This window comes from Octopus sinensis, linkage group LG5 (assembly GCF_006345805.1).
Source record: "Octopus sinensis linkage group LG5, ASM634580v1, whole genome shotgun sequence".
NCBI classification, from domain to species: domain Eukaryota; kingdom Metazoa; phylum Mollusca; class Cephalopoda; order Octopoda; family Octopodidae; genus Octopus; species Octopus sinensis.
In genome coordinates, this window is record NC_043001.1 from 115,940,274 (window position 1) to 115,958,708 (window position 18,435).

At 34.7% G+C, this 18,435-nt stretch overlaps 1 protein-coding gene across 1 annotated transcript in view; it reads left to right on the forward strand.

Moving 5' to 3' along the window:
• The window catches only part of LOC115212327, a 97,432-nt gene that overhangs the window by 76,951 nt on the left and 2,046 nt on the right, over positions 1 to 18,435 (forward strand). Inside the window, exons 16-20 of the mRNA XM_029781191.2 lie at positions 3,874 to 4,028; positions 5,531 to 5,645; positions 7,067 to 7,209; positions 15,111 to 15,193; positions 17,220 to 17,272. Coding sequence (XP_029637051.2) covers positions 3,874 to 4,028; positions 5,531 to 5,645; positions 7,067 to 7,209; positions 15,111 to 15,193; positions 17,220 to 17,272 — 549 coding nt within the window. The remainder of the gene's footprint in view (positions 1 to 3,873; positions 4,029 to 5,530; positions 5,646 to 7,066; positions 7,210 to 15,110; positions 15,194 to 17,219; positions 17,273 to 18,435) is intronic.

An 18,435-nucleotide genomic window follows, 5' to 3' on the forward strand; every position in this document is an offset into this window, starting at 1 on the left:
ATGGTGGTGGTACTGTTGATTATCATGAAGCTTTGCAATAAGTTCCGAGTCGACAAATTATATCATTGGTTTGATGAAAATTGTTCATTGCTTGAGAAATATTCATGTTTCACGAAACTTAATATGTACTCAATGCATGGTGTCATTGTTGGACCCAAGGATTAACAGGGCAGCTTTTAAACGAATGTATATATATATATATATATATAAGCGAGAAAGAAGCAACAAGAATGGATAGGTTTTTAGTACAATCGTTTCATACAAGGACAGGCTTTATTAAAAGTTGTAAAAATTACAGCATATAAACGTGTCCCGTAACTCATCAGCTAAAATACATGTGAGTTCTCTAGACACCCTAGTGGTTGAGGCTATACTCATGAAGTAATGTAGATAATTAAGTAACATAAACAGATTCCAAAGTTCATAAAGTTCTTTAAAGATGATGTACAGTCTTATCACAGAATTTTAAAAAAGTTCTAATAGCATCACAGAGAAGGTGACCTATTCCATAGAGCACACATGAAATTCCAGAGATATGATGAGGGATTACATACTCACAGAAGACAAATTTATCCATTGTAATCACAACGAGGTGGGTCTCAATTCCTGCTTATTAGCATTACAGAGAGGGTGAATTAATCCTTTGTATAGATGCACAATTTCCAATGGTTTAGATGTAAGTTTCCAGAGAAATGAAGAGGAATCTCATATTCACAGGCGATAAATTTATCAATGGTTGAACACAATGAGGTAGGTATCAAAACTTGTTATATGATTAGGTATTTGCTACATTAATCACATTACTGCTATTTACAAGAGGCTGTAGCTATTTAACTTTTAAAGGCTGAAGGGCTTTCTAGAGAGGCAAGAATAGAAAGGGAAGGGAATAGTAGAAAGAGAGAAAATAAAGGAGGAGGGAGCAAAAAAAAGGGGGGGAAGGGGACTAAAAGAGAAGAGAAAAGGAAAAAGAGAATAAGAAGAAGAAACAGAAAAAAGAGAAAGAGAAAGAAATGGGAAAGAAGGGAAAAAATAAAAATAAAAAAGAGGGTTCTAGTTATACAGACGAATTAGTAGACGGCAAGTCTGGTTTTAATTTACAGGCATCTAGGAACTAGAGGAGAATATTATTCTTTGGCCAGTAAAAACAGCTAATTTTTGCTGTTGAAATCAGCTATGAATTTAAAGAGAATCTAAAGAGATAACACAGTCAGGGGTTTAGGGGTCAGATGCTAAAATCAAAAGAAAATACATTAGGAAAATCTAAGTATAATCTTATCAAAAAGTCAATAAAACTTACTTATTTAATTTATTCATTTTATTGTCTTAAGGAGTTGCCGTTATTATTCATACATTGACGGACTACAGGTCAAATCTTAGAAGATCATTTACAAGGTGTTAGGGGATTGTCTATCATAATGAAGATAATCATATTATCACCGAGGGGGTAGCCTTATTTATTTAATTTTGAAATAGAATTATGGGGCTATAGTATCTCATTTTATTTATTAGAGTTATGCTACTTAAATTAGATTAAGTTAGGAATTAAAATTAAAATTACTATTAAGATTTAAAATTAAGAATTTAAAAATTATGAGTTTGAAATTAAATAAAGCCTCAATTAAGCAGCGTATAAGTACTATTCATTTCCCTGTTCTCAAAAAACTGATGCAGATATAAGGAAAAAGATAACTGTAGTGTGAGAACTCTCAGTTATCTACTTAAAGCAGTGCTATACTAGTAGAAATCAAGTTATATCTATCTATCTAGTTAAGGATATTCTAATCATTTAAAATATTTTAAAGTCTTCAATTTAGCGTGGACACAAACTTGACCTAGTTCGATATGATTATTCAATAAGTTACTATGTTTTCTATGCTTTAGAATTTCATACGTCTCCATGGAGCATAGTTGGCAACCAACCCTACTATTTTTATACGGAATTGCTCTCCTAACTATTCCCAATTAAGTTTATAATTTTTATTATTATTTTGAGTTCCCAGATTTTGTTTGAAAGTGTGGTGGTACCAGCTTTATGACGTAATTTAAAAGACGAGATGTGATTTCTAACTCTGGCTAGAAAATTAATTGTACATCCAACGTAAAGATATTTGTTATTCTCCGTGGATATGGTACATTTATAGATTACATTATTTTCCCCACATAGACCAGGTGCCGGCATTTGATTTTATTCTACACTTACACACAGGAGGAGCAACTTCAGGCTTTGGATTATTCTTGGGTAGATGTCTTAGGTTCCTATTATTTTGATTATCATTTCTATAGTTGGTGTTGATATCTAAAGTATTGCTATTATTTATTGATCCTTCAGCTTCATCATTTAGGTTTAAAGTCCTACCATGATTTCTTATATTATTGGTAATGTTACTATTATTGTTAGTCTTTTTATCCGACTGCATATTGCTGTTATAAATATCACTGATATTTTCATTCTCCTTATTTTCTCCATTAGCCTTATATCTATTATTTCTATTATTAACATTATTACTTCTATTAATATCGGCATTGTTATTATTACTATTAATGTTAATGTTATTAGTCATTCTGTGGTTACTAATTTCACCTATGTTTTGATAATTACTATTGTTGTTTTTATTGTTGGTAGTATTATTATAATTGCTATTGGTATTTATGCTGATATTATTATTTTATTTCTATCTTTCCTGGCTAGTTTAATGTTTTTATTATTAATCTTAGCTATTAAAGTGGACATATTTGGGAGGGTTGAATAAGAAATCCTAACTGTTTCCTAGATATAATTCTATGATATCTATGAGAGATAGGGAATTTTTTTCCAGAATTACTTTGAATTTGTTCTGTATATCCGATTGTATCGCACAGTTGAAAGGGATATTCAGCCATAATATATCTTTTTATTAAATTTAGGGTTCGTAGAATTACTACTATTCATCTCACCGGAGTATTGTATTTATTACCATTATTTTTATTTTTATTTGTGTGCATCTTAGGTTTATCACTTCAATATTATCCGAGTTACCTATGTTCTGGTCAATGCTTCTATTTGAATTGTTGGGCCTGTACGCTAGATTAGCGTTTACCATTAATTTAATTCTACTTTTATTTCGGGCTTGGTCTGTATTGCTGCTTATGTGATTACTGATAACTTCATTATTAGGAATACGTGAGTTCCCCTTATCAACGAATGTAATCTTTTGGTTGTATCCAGCCTTAGTTAACGCCTCATTATAATGCTCAGAATGGGACCCACCTCGTTGTGATTAACAATGGATAAATGTGTCTTCTGGAGTATGTAATCCCTCATCATATCTCTGGAATTCATGTGTGCTCTATGGAATAGGTCACCTTTCTGTGATGTATTAGAACTTTTTTAAAATTCTGTGATAAGACTGTACATCATCTTTAAAGAACTTTAATGAACTTTGGAAATCTGTTTATGTTACTTAATTATCTACATTACTTCATGAGTATAGCCTCAACCACTAGGATGTCTAGAGAACTCACATGTATTTTAGCTGATGAGTACGGGACACGTTTATATGCTGTAATTTTTACAACTTTTATAAAGCCTGTCCTTGTATGAAACGATTGTACTAAAAACCTATCCATTCTTGTTGCTTCTTTCTCGCTATAATCACCCCACATTACTGTATTGTTAAAACAGTATAGTTTTTTTGGTTTTTGCATCTAAGTTAGGTACCATATTCAAGTAAATTCATTTAAATTAACTTGAATCTTTATTGCTTTTATATATATATATATATATATATATATCAATGTATGTATATTTCTAGCTAGCTAGCTAGCTACATACATACATACATACATACATACATACATACCGACATACATGTATGTATTTATTTTTTATTTCAGCTCAAACAGAAATAAAATATTTGCTATTTACTGTACAGTATTTAGCGAAATGACTGAAAGTCAACTGCGGCGCAATATCTCCCAAGTTTTGAACAAATCCCAGGCATTGCTTAACTTAGGTGTTAAGAAAAGCCACATGAAATTCCTTGATGAAAGTAAGTATCGTGTTTCTTATTAATTTTATCATCATTACCGTCATAATTAGCTTCATCAATCACCAACCTCTTCGTCGTTGTCGTCATCATCAACCACAGTAGATGATACCAAGCACACAGACTCTTTCCCTCTCTCTCTCTCTCTCTCTCACGCACAACTATTTATTTACATTTTCTGAAAGCTTGGATAATTTCAAAAAAACAGCATTTTATTTTGCGCTTTTCCTTTTCTTGTCCCTACGGAACTGTTTGTCTTTGCTCAGTTTCTTTTTAATTATACCAATTAACCAAGGGCAAAAAAGTTGTCTTCTAATTTTGTATAGAAGTAGAAGATGCAGACTCTACTGGGCAGAAAAATTCAAACAATTCCAGTACTTTCTTAAATTCAAACAGGAAAACTATTTAATGCTGCAAATAATTTTCCTCAGCGGAATTTCATTTTGTTTGAAGTGATCATATTAATTTTTGAATAAGAAACGATAGATACACACACAGCTCATACGCTTTAAACAATGTCTAAGAGATATAAGAGAGGAACAAATCATATCCCATTGCCGAACAATGATATATTTTCACTTCGTTTCCATTCATTTCCTTTTACCATCGCCAAATCAATATAACATCTACCTATTTCTAGCGTACATTAAGTTTTGCGCTTCCGGTCTAACGAGTGATCAATATATTACGAAATTCAACACTAGAGGCCGTGAAACAGACTAGCATTCTGAGTAGTCATAACCCGTAACCAGTTATATATTGCTCGAGAAAATATAAAACATATATATATATATATATACATATGCACAGACCTCTATTTCTATTTTATTTATTGTTTTTTAAGAATATATAAGGAAATATATATAAAAACATATATATATATATATATATATATATATATATATATTATATATATATATATAATTATATATATATAAATATAAGAATATATATATATATATAATCTACAGGATATCAAGTAGTTATGCAGTTTGAAGCGGCTAAATTTAATTGAACAATACAAACATTACATCAGTTTAAATGTAATACCATCTTCAGCTGCATAAATAAAGAAATAGAATTTTAATAAGTAGGACACTTAAATGTAATTTTTCTCAAATATTTTAAGAGAGCAGGAAGATGGAGAAATTCATATTGTCGCCATTTTAGTTAAGAATAGACTGCACTTCCAAGAATTGCATGGAGCCTGGTTGGGGTGGGGGTCCTTGTGTTGTAAGGGATTGTAATTCATTTCTAAATCATTTATCTCTTTATAAACTACTAAATGAAAAACTAGAAATCTGTCTATTTTGAATAAATATATATGCTCTCCGTATATGTTTGCAACACTTCATGTATCATTGTCCTCAAATCAGCCAGCAGGTGGTCCAAACAATTTATTTCCAACATTAACTACTACTGCTGCTGCTACTACTACTACCTCTACTACTACTACTACTACTACTACTGGCTTCTCTCATATCCATATTTTGTTTCATTTTCAGTGGTTTGTGATGAAAGCACAACATCAACTAACAATCGAACTTTCTCTTGGCCAATGACAAAAATAGGAACTACTGCGGAGATCCCATGTCATGGAAATGTAGCCACCAGGCATTGGTTCGTCTGTATTGATTTATTTCTACTCAAATTTTTGAAGTTTTCAGCGTCATCCTATTGTGAGAGAATGTTACTTGGTAGAGCAAATAACAGCTTTATAGATTAACAAGATAGAATTAAACGTCTATCGGTTGCAATCTCTTGTCCCAGCATTTTTACATTTTATACATTGTTTGATATAATTTAGCCTTGTCCTAACTATCTAGGTTTGCTTTGTCGCCAATATTATACAATGCTTTCATTTCATTCGTTTTTATATTCTGAGTTCAAATTCCGCTAAGGTCGACTTTGCCTTTAATTTTTTCGGGTCGATGAAATAAATACCAATTGAGCACTGGGGTTGGTGTAAACGACTTATCCCTTCCCCTGAAATTGATGGCCTTGTGCCAAAATTTGAAACCAATATTAGACAAAGCTTTATGGTGCTGAGCTGGCAGAATCGTTATGGCGCCGGACAAAATGCTTAGCAGCATTCATTCCGACTTTACATTCTGAGATCAAATGCCACCAGGGTCGACTTTGTCCTTCATCCTTTCGGGATCGATAAAATAAGTACCAATTAAACACTAGGGTCTATGTAATCGAACTACCCCCGCCCCAAATAGCTAGCCTTGTGCCAAAATTTGAAATCAGCATTATTCAAAGATTTAAAGATTCTTGTAAGTTCCAGAATTTCACAAAACAATTGTAGGAAAGAAAGCACAACCTAGATACAGTCAATAGAAACTATCAGTGATTCTGTTGGTTTCAGGCTAATACTATTTATTCAATTTTATGATTACTGTAGAGCTATATATCTTGCTAGTACAAGATGGTCATCCTGGGATTTCACTCATCACAGACTATGTAACACGGTCTCTCTTCTCTCATTTCTACCACGTCATTCCACAGGTTAAGCATCTAAATTGTTCCTCCCAGAGGCTGAGCTTTATTAGTTGTAAGACAAGGCCAACTGGTGGAATTACTCAAATCTGTGCATATGTATGAAAATATACATAAATCCATTGCTGCCGCTGTTACTACCGATGTCTATGGTGGCGAAATATTAGCAACTAATTCCCCCATTCAACTTGTACTAACAACTTGGCTCCTTAATTCTGCATCACCTACACCGTTCCAACTAATCTTTTATTGAATAATCATAAAAACAACAAATTATTGTAAATAAAAACAGATGCAAGAATATTGTTTTTATATCTGAACTCTAGTTAGAAAATATTTGACATTAGTTTTGAGGATAGGGATCAGGAGTAAATAATAGATTTCTCCCCCAAATGCAAGACACCATTTATCCTTCTTTCACTAAATTATGAGTTCAAATCACGACCAGTTCGAAGGTTTCTCATATTCCTCTGAGATTGATGAAATTCTCCTCAGAATGAATAAACTCGACTGACAATATTTAACATTTATTTTTTCAGTTCTTCCAGAACGATGGGGCATCCAGAAATGGCATCAAGTCAAAACCTGTCATCACAAAAGTGTTCACCGTTTACTGGTATCTGGCAAGAACCAGACATGTCTCAATGTTACAATGCAGAACAGACCAAAGGCATTGATGATGGTGAGCGAGCAAATGTTTTTAAATGACTTTTACAGTAGTAGAAGTAGCAGGATGAGAAGAAGTAATTTTTGTGAGAGACTTTCTGTCTGTTTAAATACGACCACTCTGGTAGGGGTGGGGGTGGTGAGTGTGTATGTGTATGTCTTTCTATGTCTGTTCCATTATGACTGTCCTGTGTGTGTGTGTGTTTGTAATTACAATGATTTATCAAAAGATAATGCAACCTATTCTCCCGTTTGAGTCCTCCAGGAATGTGTCCATCTCGTTCAACGGCAAATCATTTGACTCATTTATGGAAACGTTATTAAATAATTTATTACTTTGGAGGGTTGAGTTCATTATTGTAATATCGTTAAAAGCACGTTTTCGTAAACATTCTGCAGACAGGCTGAGTAGATAGAGAAGCAGAAAAACAACAGGGATATTACTGTACATACCTCTTTGCATACATACGTTGGAGCGGTGGTTGTAGAATCTTCAAATATTCAATGACATACCCTACATATCTGTTTGTCATAGAATATATAAGCAATTTACTTCTCTCAAATGTTATTATGGCACTGTCAAATTGAATAGATTTTCATATGCATTTAGTGATGTGATGATTTCAATTTCTCATTAGACCATTATGAAAACTTATCACTATTAATCCTTAAATTAGGCGGTAAGCTGGCAGAATCGTTGGCAGAGCGGGAGAAATGCTTTGCAGTACTTCGTCTGTCTTTACGTTCTGAGTTCAAATTCCGCCAAGATTGACTTTGCTTTTCATAATTTCTGTGTCGATAAAATAAACGCAAGTTGAGCTCAGGGTCAATGTAATCAACTTAACCCCCTACACCGAATCTGCTGGTCACATACCAACATTTGAAACCTGTATTATTCCGTTTATTAGATAAAACTTAGATAAAACTTAAATATGTTTCGACCAAAGTTTGGTCCAGGCCATGTCTAACTAAATAGCACCACCTGATAGGATTATTCGAATCCTGTTTAAGTCAAGTTTTGTTTAAGTCAAGTTTTGTTCAAGTAGTGAGTTCTTGTTGGGTGAGTTGTATCCAATTATGAGTGGCTTATCTGGTATTCTTTGAAGGAATCTATCCAGACTCCGTTTAAAATTGATGGGATCCTTTTCCTATTTGATCTCCCTCGGGACAATGTTAAATAGGGCAGGGCCTGTTGAGGAAAAGAAATTATGTTGCAGTGTATATGTATGTTGTGATTTTGAATTGGGCAGGGGACGTATGGCCCGTGGTCCCAGTCTTGGATGAACCTTGAAGCTAATGTTTAGGTCGTTTGGGCAAAGTTGGCGGTATATTCTCCACATCGTACAAATGATGTACCGCTCACGGCGACGCTGGAGGGAGTAAAGTTTCAAGGCTTTAAGGCGATCCCAATAATCGAGAGCAGCCATGCCTTCAATTCGTTTAGTGAGTGCCCTCTGGGGTGACTCAATTCTGGAGATGTTTTGTCTTGTATGGGGAGACCACAGTGGGCAGCAGTATTCAAGGTGTGGCCGTACAAAGGAGGAAAAAAGTGGTATGATGACACCTTGTTCTCTGGACCGGAAAGTTCTTAAGATCCAGGAACTCATCCTACGAGCTATATCGACCTTCTTGTTGATGTGTGCACTCCAACTGAGATCGTCATCAACAATTACACCCAGGTCTCTGATATTGTTAGAGGCTGTGAGCGGTTCCCCTGAAGGAAGAGAGTATGGTTGTTTTAGTGAGGAATTTCTTCCAAAATGCATCAGCTCAAATTTTCCCTCATTCAGTTGCATTTTGTTTCTGTCTGCCCATTGACTCACAGCATATAGATCAGACTAGAGTTGAGTTCGGTCTGCTTCTTCATTGACGATTTGATGGGGCTTAGTGTCATCAGCAAATATTTTCACTTTGCAGTAATGTACGACACTGGAAAGGTCGTTTATGTAAATTATGAAGAGTAGCGGACCAAAACAGTCCCCTGGGGAACACCGCTGGTGACTTTTGCTGGGTTTGAGTGGACTCCATCAACTACAACATGTTGTGTTCTATTCGCCAGGAAATACTTAATCCAGTGTAGAACTTTTCCACGGATTCCAACATTTGCCAATTTTGAGAGTAGGGTATTATGGTCTGCCCTGTCGAACGCTTTACTGAAGTCAAGATATATGACGTCAGAGTTCGAACCTGTTCCCAAGGCTTTGAGTACATCTTCAATGTGGTGTAAGAGCTGTGTTAGACAGTCCCTGCCACAGCGAAAGCCATGCTGATTTGCATTTAGGAGTTTGTGGGTCTCCAGGAAGTCAGCTATCCTTGATCTTAACACTCTTTCAAACACTTTAATAATGTGGGAGGTGAGTGAGATTGGGCGATAGTTGACTGCGAGGGATCTGTTTCCCTGTTTGAAAACCGAGATGACCGACTGGGATAGAAACTGTTTCGGTATATAACCTGCGTCTAACGAATTTCTCCAGAGGTTGGTCAGAGGGACTGCAAGTTGGTGTCTACATTCCTTCAGGAGACTAGCGGGGAATCTATCAGGGCCTACAGCAGAGTAGTATTTGACCCCATTTATTGCTGCTATGATGTCAGTGGCAGTGAAGGTTATGTCTGAGATTTTGTGTTGGGAGTCAACTCCGTTCGTTTCTCTTACGTCAATAAAAGTGGAAACACTAAAGACAGAGCAGTATTGTTTCTGCAGTATTTCTGCCATTTCTTTAGCATCGTGTTGGGGAATGCCGTTATCATCAATCAATGGCCCAATGGGTGAGACTGTGGTTCTATGCTTATTTGCATAGGAATAGAACACTTTTGGGGATTCTGTTTGATGTTTTTGATTACCCATTGTTCCTCCACAGCTCTTTGATTTTCAATGGAGGTTTTCATGTTGGTCTGCAGATGAAGTTTTTCCAGCTCTAGCCTTTTCATTGTTGTTGAATGTGGATGTTGTGTGTGGGAATATTTAAATTGGTTGATTTTTTGTTGAGTCTTTTGATGCGCCTGATGAGTGTTTTTTTTCTTTTTAGGGAGCCGGTTTCTGTTTGTGTAAGTAGATTTCGTGGGAGTGTGTTTAGAGCATGTATAGGTGACAATGTGTTCAAAGTGCTGCCATGTGGTCTCAATATGAGAGGAATTGAGAGTAAAAGACCAGTCGATGGAAGACAGATCCTTTCTGATTGTTCCCCAGTCCGCTTTGTGGATGTTTATGTTGTCAAATGAGTGCCATGGAGTGGGATTGGCTGGTTTGGTTTTTATATGTCGGGAATTAAAATTGCAGAGTACCATGTCGTGGTCTGATAGGAGAGTTTTTTTAACTATCTATCTGATGTAGAGCATTTGCCTAACTTCAGAGTATTTGTGGGCCAGTTCACATGAGGGAGGTTAAAATCACCCATCACTATTATGTTTCCGGAGTGGTACTTCCGAAGGAAGGACTTGACTTTGCTAAGGCACTCTTCAAAGCACTTTAGAGGTGCTTGGGGAGGCCTGTAAAGACCAACAATGATTATGTTCTTGGCCTTGCTGAATAGTGATACCGATTCACAGTAGCCATTGGAAAATATGTCCTTGGCATCAAGTGAAAAGGAGTCATGGATAAAGATGGCTGTCCCTCCCTTATTTCGGTCTGTGCGATCCGCACGAACAATGGTGAAATCTTTTATTTTCACCTCTGCGTCCATATGGGTGTTGTTCAGGTGAGTCTCGGTAAGGATAAAGAAAGGGAAGCAATGTGCCATTTCGGCAAGCCAACTCTCTATATATGGGATCTTCCATTTATATCCTTTTATTTACACGATTTTTTTTATTTCATGTTCATTTCATTCATCGTTTACAATGCTCTCTTCATCCCCCCCCACTCCTTCTCTCTCTCACTCACACTCACACACACAGATGGAATCAAACACCACGACATGAAGGAAAAGAGAAAAAGAGAACACTTTTGGCGAGTGAGCAAAATATTGGTTTGAAAGCTGGACAGAGAAGCTAAAGGAGATGGAAAGGAAGTCAAGAAAGGTCCTAATAATGTATAGTGCCCATCACCCACATGCAGACCTCGATCGCCGATACACGAAGAGAGCGAATGGAAGAAAGGGACTGATAAGTGTGGGAAACTGCGTTCGTTTCGAACTCGAAGGCTTAATGAGATACCGAACCCAAAGAAAGGAAACCTTGTTAGTGACAGTTAGGAATGAGGGAGTATTGAAAGCAGGAAAAACGAAGGAAGAAACACAAAAAGAAATGAAGAAGAATGGCGCAAGAAGGGAGAACACAATGAATTTCCATATAACAAAAAATAGGTGGGATTGGCTGATGAAAGGAATTCTAAAGAAAGAGACCGAGAACACTATATTGGCAGCGCAAGAGTAAGCCTTGGCCACAAACTGGAGGGTCGACATTAGAATGAGCAAGTGTTCAGGAACTCCCACAATGCAAGCATCAAGGAACTCCTACAAAACCTCTGATAAAGAGAAATAATAATCAAAATAAAGAAATTTGACAAAAACTAATAAGTTGCTGAAAATATGTGGAGCTCAACATCCGAAAGCAGATATCAACCGACTGTAATTAAGGAAAGACCAGACTGGGAGATGCTTAATAGCAGTAGAAGAATGTGTAGAGATGGAAAAAAAAGCTTAGTCGGGTATTTTCAATGTGGCACAGAAAAACTGCTAAAGACTGAATAAAAAGGCAGGTAAAAGCAGACTTCTCTTGCTATAATTCTAATGAAAAGGCCTGCAAGTGTGAAAAGTGCAGAAACTGTGTCCAAAAAGCCTAAATTAAGCGACGCGAGAGAGAAAAGGCCCCAGTACTTATTCTTTGTAAGCCTAGTATTTATTCTATCGGTCTCTTTTGCCGAACCGCTAAGTTACAGGGTCGTAAACACACCAGCATCGGTTGTCAAGCGATGTTGGAGGGGGTGGGACAAAAATAGACACAAACATATACACACATACACAGGCAAAGATATATATACGTATACATATATACGGCAGGCTTCTTTCAGTTTCCGTCTACCAAATCCACTCACAAGGTTTTGGTCGGGCCGAGGCTATAGTAGAAGACACTTGCCCAAGGTACCATCCAGGTTCTTCCTGAAATTTCAATTGAAAGCGATTCTCCTTCCAAACGATAATATCCCTCTTCCTTGCACACATTGTATCCCTCGTACACAGGGTAATCAAATTAATAAAAACCGCTTTAGATATTTCTTTTGCGTTCTATTTTACTGTGCTTTTATTATTGTCATTTTCCTTGTAACTGTAGGCTTTTTGTTTCGAAACCCATAAAATGGCCATTGGATGGTTTTGTGTTGCTGGAAAGGAACAATCATATTCTAATACATATGTATGCAAGTGTAGGCATGGTTGCATATATATATATATGTGTGTGCGTGTGTGTGTGTGTGTGTGTGTGTGTGTGTGTGTGTGTGTGTGTGTGGAGGCGCAATGGCCCAATGGTTAGGGCAGCGGACTCGCGGTCGCAGGATCGTGGTTTCGATACCCAGACCGGGCGTTGTGAGTGTTTATTGAGCGAAAACACCTAAAAGCTCCACGAGGCTCCGGCAGGGGGTGGTGATCCCTGCTGTACTCTTTCACCTCTCTTTCTCCCACTCTTTCTTCTGTTGGCCTGCTCGCTTAGCCAGCGGGGTGGTGTCATTCGAAGGCTAAAACAATGCGAACGCATTGTGATCAGCGATGTGTAACAACATCTGATGGTCTGGTCGGTCACGTGATCACGTGATATATATATATATATATATATATATATATATATATATATATATAAATATCTATATATATATAAATATATATATATATATGCGTAGTAGTGGGTGTGTGGTAAGTAGATTGCTTACGAACCACATGGTCCCGGGTTCAGTCCCACTGCGTGGTACCTTGGGCAAGTGTCTTCTACTATAGCCTCGGGCCGACCAAAGCTTTGTGAGTGGATTTGGTAGACGGAAACTGAAAGAAGCCTGTCGTATATATGTATATGTATATATAACTATGTGTGTGTATGTGTGCATATGCTTGTATCGGTTTTTGCCCCCCCCCCTCCAACATCGCTTAACAACCGATGCTGGTGTGTTTACGACCCTGTAACTTAGCAGTTCAGCAAAAGAGACCGATAGAATAAATACTAGGCTTACAAAGAATAAGTACTGGGGTCGATTTGCTCGACTAAAGGCGGTGCTCCAGCATGGCCACAGTCAAATGACTGAAACAAGTAACAGAGTAAAAAGAGTAAAGAGTATATATGAATCTTTAGTCAAATATATTCAATGAGAATATTATATACTGAATATATATTGAGTGCTCTATTGTATCAAAGTATTAATACTATTAAAGTATTTATATATTTAATACGAGCGATTATATATATTTTTAAATTATATATTATTATTAATATTAAGAATTCAATTTCAGAAAACTCCTCAGAAAGATATACACGTGTGAAAAAAAATTGTTGTATTAAAAATATATAAATAAATAAATATAAATATTTATAAAAATGTATGTATATATGTATACGTATAAATATATAATGTATATGACAGTTTAAAAGTTTTGAATTAAGTATTTAAGGCATCTTACGATCGTTTCACAGAAGTGCTGTCCCTGTAATGAAATCCTATATTGGATGCGTGTACGTGCACATAGATGCAAATAAATGTTTCTACATACATATTTATATATATATATATATATATATATATATATATATATTCAACAGCAAAATTGAGGAACGGCCATAATAGGCCGTTCAACCCACTAGAAATAGCAGCTAAGGCTTCAACCGCAAAAAAGTATTAATTCCGTAAACAAGGAGAAAATTTAAAAAACATTTACCCTGTTATACTTTATACAATGCATCGTTTCATCTATTTTTTAATGGTAAATCAGCCTGAATTATTATAAATTTTCTGTTTAATTCCGAAAATGGAGTCAGCAGCTTATATTTGCTGCCGATAAATTTGGCGCGAGTACGATGATTTGAAAATTTTAGGTCAGATATTGCCGAGACAGCAGTGGTGCTACCTCGTGTAAATATCTCTCCCGTCTGGCTTACTTTACTGATGAATCTGTTGGCCTATGGAGGATTAGTTTGATTTAATTTAATCAGGCTGATTTACCATTAAAAAATAGATGAAACGATGCATTGTATAAAGTATAACAGGGTAAATGTTTTTTAAATTTTTAAATTTTCTCCTTGTTTACGGAATTAATACTTTTTTGCGGTTGAAGCCTTAGCTGCTATTTCTAGTGGGTTGAACGGCCTATTATGGCCGTTCCTTAATTTTGCTGTTGAATTTATTAATAGTCTTTGACTATTTCCTTTTTTCCCACTAGACCGCTGGTGGCAAATAATTTCTGCTGAATTTTTTGCTACCCTATATTGATTAAATATATATATATATATATATATATATATATATATATATATATGTTAACTTATGTAGGTACATATGAATATAAACTTATATATATGTTACGTATGTATGCAAATGTGGGCTGATTTGCATATATATATATATATATATATATATATATATATATATATATACATATATATATATATATACATATATATATATATATGTATAAATACATATATATATACACACACATATATATATATAAAAGTACATGGAACTGTGTATGTGTACAAACATGCATTTATATATGTGTTTATACATGTAGATGCAGATGTATTAATGTGAGTGTGTATATTCGTATATATATATATATATATATATATATATATATATATATATATATATATTTATATATAGTAGTTTTAAGTGTGTATGTGATTATGAACGAGTATTTTTATCTACGTATGTGGGTTTTATGTGCATCTATGACGTGTGTCTCATTTATAAATACAGCAATTATTTTCTATATCAATCCATAGGCTTTACCAAATCCTTCGCATTTCGTTTGATTTTAAAAACGTTGAACGAATATAAAATCCCTGCTGAGAACATATCAAGAGCCGTGAGTAGATATCTGCCTTCTCTCTCTTTCTCCGCACACTCACACATGCACACACACACAAGCACTGACCACACGCACACATGCATACACACATTAACGATCACATACACACACACATGCATATTTTATAGAAGAAAGGCAAAACGTCAATTTAAATAGTGAGTGAGCTCAATCTGTTTAGTAGAAAGTGATATCGATTTTGTTAAATGATAACAGGTATTTTAAAGTTTAGCCTGATCAGCTTAAACACATAAATACATACATATATAAATAAATGTTAACTTCAAATATACAGATAAGTATTATTTGCGTATTTATTTATTATTTGATTCCCTACATATTCTGCAGCGTGCTGGAAAAATCGTTTGTACGTCGAGCAAAATGATAAGCGGTAATTCGCCCCTCTTTATATTTTGAGTTCAAATTCTACCGCAGCCGACTTTGCCTTTCATCCTTTAATCATTTTTACTGCACCTCTGTATGAGTATTTACTCCACTGCCAAGCTTTGTTGAGCTAGTGCGAGTTGTTAGGTTCATCGACCTAGTATACTCTCGAGGTCAAAACACGGCCTCCACATCAGACAGGGTTGGTAGAGAGGTTATACTGAGACCTTCGTTCTGCAGTGGACTGAACATCGGCAATTTAATGCAATCCATATGATCATAATTTGTATGCATTTAAGTATATATAGACTTTTATACAAACATGTAAATATACTGAGACATGAACATGCAGTAGACCGTAGTAAAAGAATGCGAATAATTGTATTTGGGTTTCATGAAATTCAGAAAATAAACTCCAATTACTGATAGTAAACTATTGCATAAACTTCTTTCTAACTTACTGATTTTTTGCTGGGCAATAAAAAGACTGTTCGATCCACTATTTTGTCCTTAAAAGAAGTTCACACAATGAACGACATCATTTATATTTTCCGTGATATAATTTCCGATTCTGACACTAAATGAAATCCCACTCAAATTATTCACTAATCCTGTCTTTACACACACACGCACACACACATGCGCGCGAACACGCACACACACACACACACACACACACACACACACATATATGTACATATGTAACCACACACGTACTTTTGTCAATATTCTCCTTCTCTCAACTTTCCTGTTTTCCTTTCCGACAAAGAGCTATGCTCGGAACGTTAAAAGCCCTCTCTTTTCTTCAACTTTACCGAGCGTCCAGCTAATATATTCCATGCGCATGTCCTCTTGCTTTGTGTTATTTTTATTTTTAATGTTCTACTCTTCAAATTTTACTATTCGATTTGACTATACATATATATATATATATATATATATATATATATATATATATATATATTGGCCTGTTCGCTTAGCCAGCGGGGTGGTGTCATTCGATGGCTAAGACAATGCGAACGCATTGTGACCAGCGATGTGTAACTACATCTGATGGACTGGTCGGAAAGGAAATAGAAAAGGAAATATATATATATATATATATATATATATATATATATATATATATATATATATATATATATATATATATATATATATATATATATATATATGTATGTATGTATGTATATATATATGTATATATTACAGATGAGAAAATAATTTTATTCTCAAACTCAGGATAATGTTAATAATATAGAATGAACAGGATAAAAAGTATCCATATTTTGCAGAAAAATCTGTCGGCGACCAGTCATGAGACTTGAACTCACATCCCTATGATAACGCGTCTTATAAAGCTAGATTTATATATCCTAAATTTGCAGCAGAATTTGTCATTCGGGCAGCTTAGCTTAATGGTAAAGCACTTGACGCGATATCTCAGGGATGTGAGTTTGAGTCTCAAAGTTAGCCGCAAAATATGGATATTTCATCCTGTTCATGTTATATTATTAGCATTATCCTGCGTTTAAGAATAAAATTATTTCCTTATCTTTCAATACATCTCAACTCTTTTAAATCAAACTTTGTTTCTTGAATTTAATGTATGCATATATATATACACATCCGGCTTTTGCAGATGGAGCATGAGTTTTTAACCGTGACTGGAAAATTCAGAGTTGAATATCATGGGTAAGCAAGAGCTTCTAACACATTTATTCAAATTTATTTGGTTTTGTTCCAAACATTCGATTTTATCGCATGTATTATACGTCACCATGATCAACAGTGTTTTACTTGTGACCCACAATATACTAATTCATACCTTCGACGAAATGCTTAAGTGTTTTATCAATGTTTTATTATACAAAGGACAAACAAACCCATATAAAGATTAAGAGAGAATTGTATTATATATATATATATATATATATATATATATATATATATATATATATATATATATATATATGCATATATATATATATACTTACATACCTATATATATGTATATATATATATATATATATATATATACATACACACACAGAAGGATAAGATCAATATTTAAATATCGATTTTATCAGGTGGCCAGCATGGGAATAAAAACCATCAAAGGTAACAATTATTTAAAATTATAATATAGGGTAATAGCAGTCAAATCTTGACTCTAAAGCCACATTAAATGTTCATATAGCACCAGGAGAGAAGACGAAGAGACAAAATAGAATAGCAAAAATTACTGGATAATTCCAGATCCCGGATTTCTGACTCTGCATAAGAAATGCTCTGCCTTCATCAGTGGAATATACTCAGAAAAGCAAATAAATACAAATATATACATATACAACATACAATATACTTACATATACGAATGTATTTATAATATATTTATATATATATATATATATATATATATATATATATATATATATATATATATATATATATATATATATATATATATATATATATATATATGAGCGTGTATATATAAATCAAGGCGGTTATCAGCATTTTAAGACTAACAGGGAAATAATTCGCAGTCACTAAAGGTGACAAGAGTGCGGTGAGCACCAGCATTATTAGAAATATTAGTCATAGACTCCTTAGCCACAAAAAGACATATGGTCTCTTTGCATTGACAGGGGGGAGTTTTCCTAAAACTTTTCGTCGAGTCTTGCAACCTTTTACCAGTGATTGTGTTAAATTATAGTCATAGACACCTTAGCCATAAAAAAACACATAGTGCATTGGCAGGGGGGGGAGAACATTCTCCACGGTAAGCCAGATGGATTAGATTAGCATGGTTATTTCTTATAGGAAGTTAATACTCATCAGCAATGCTCACTCCA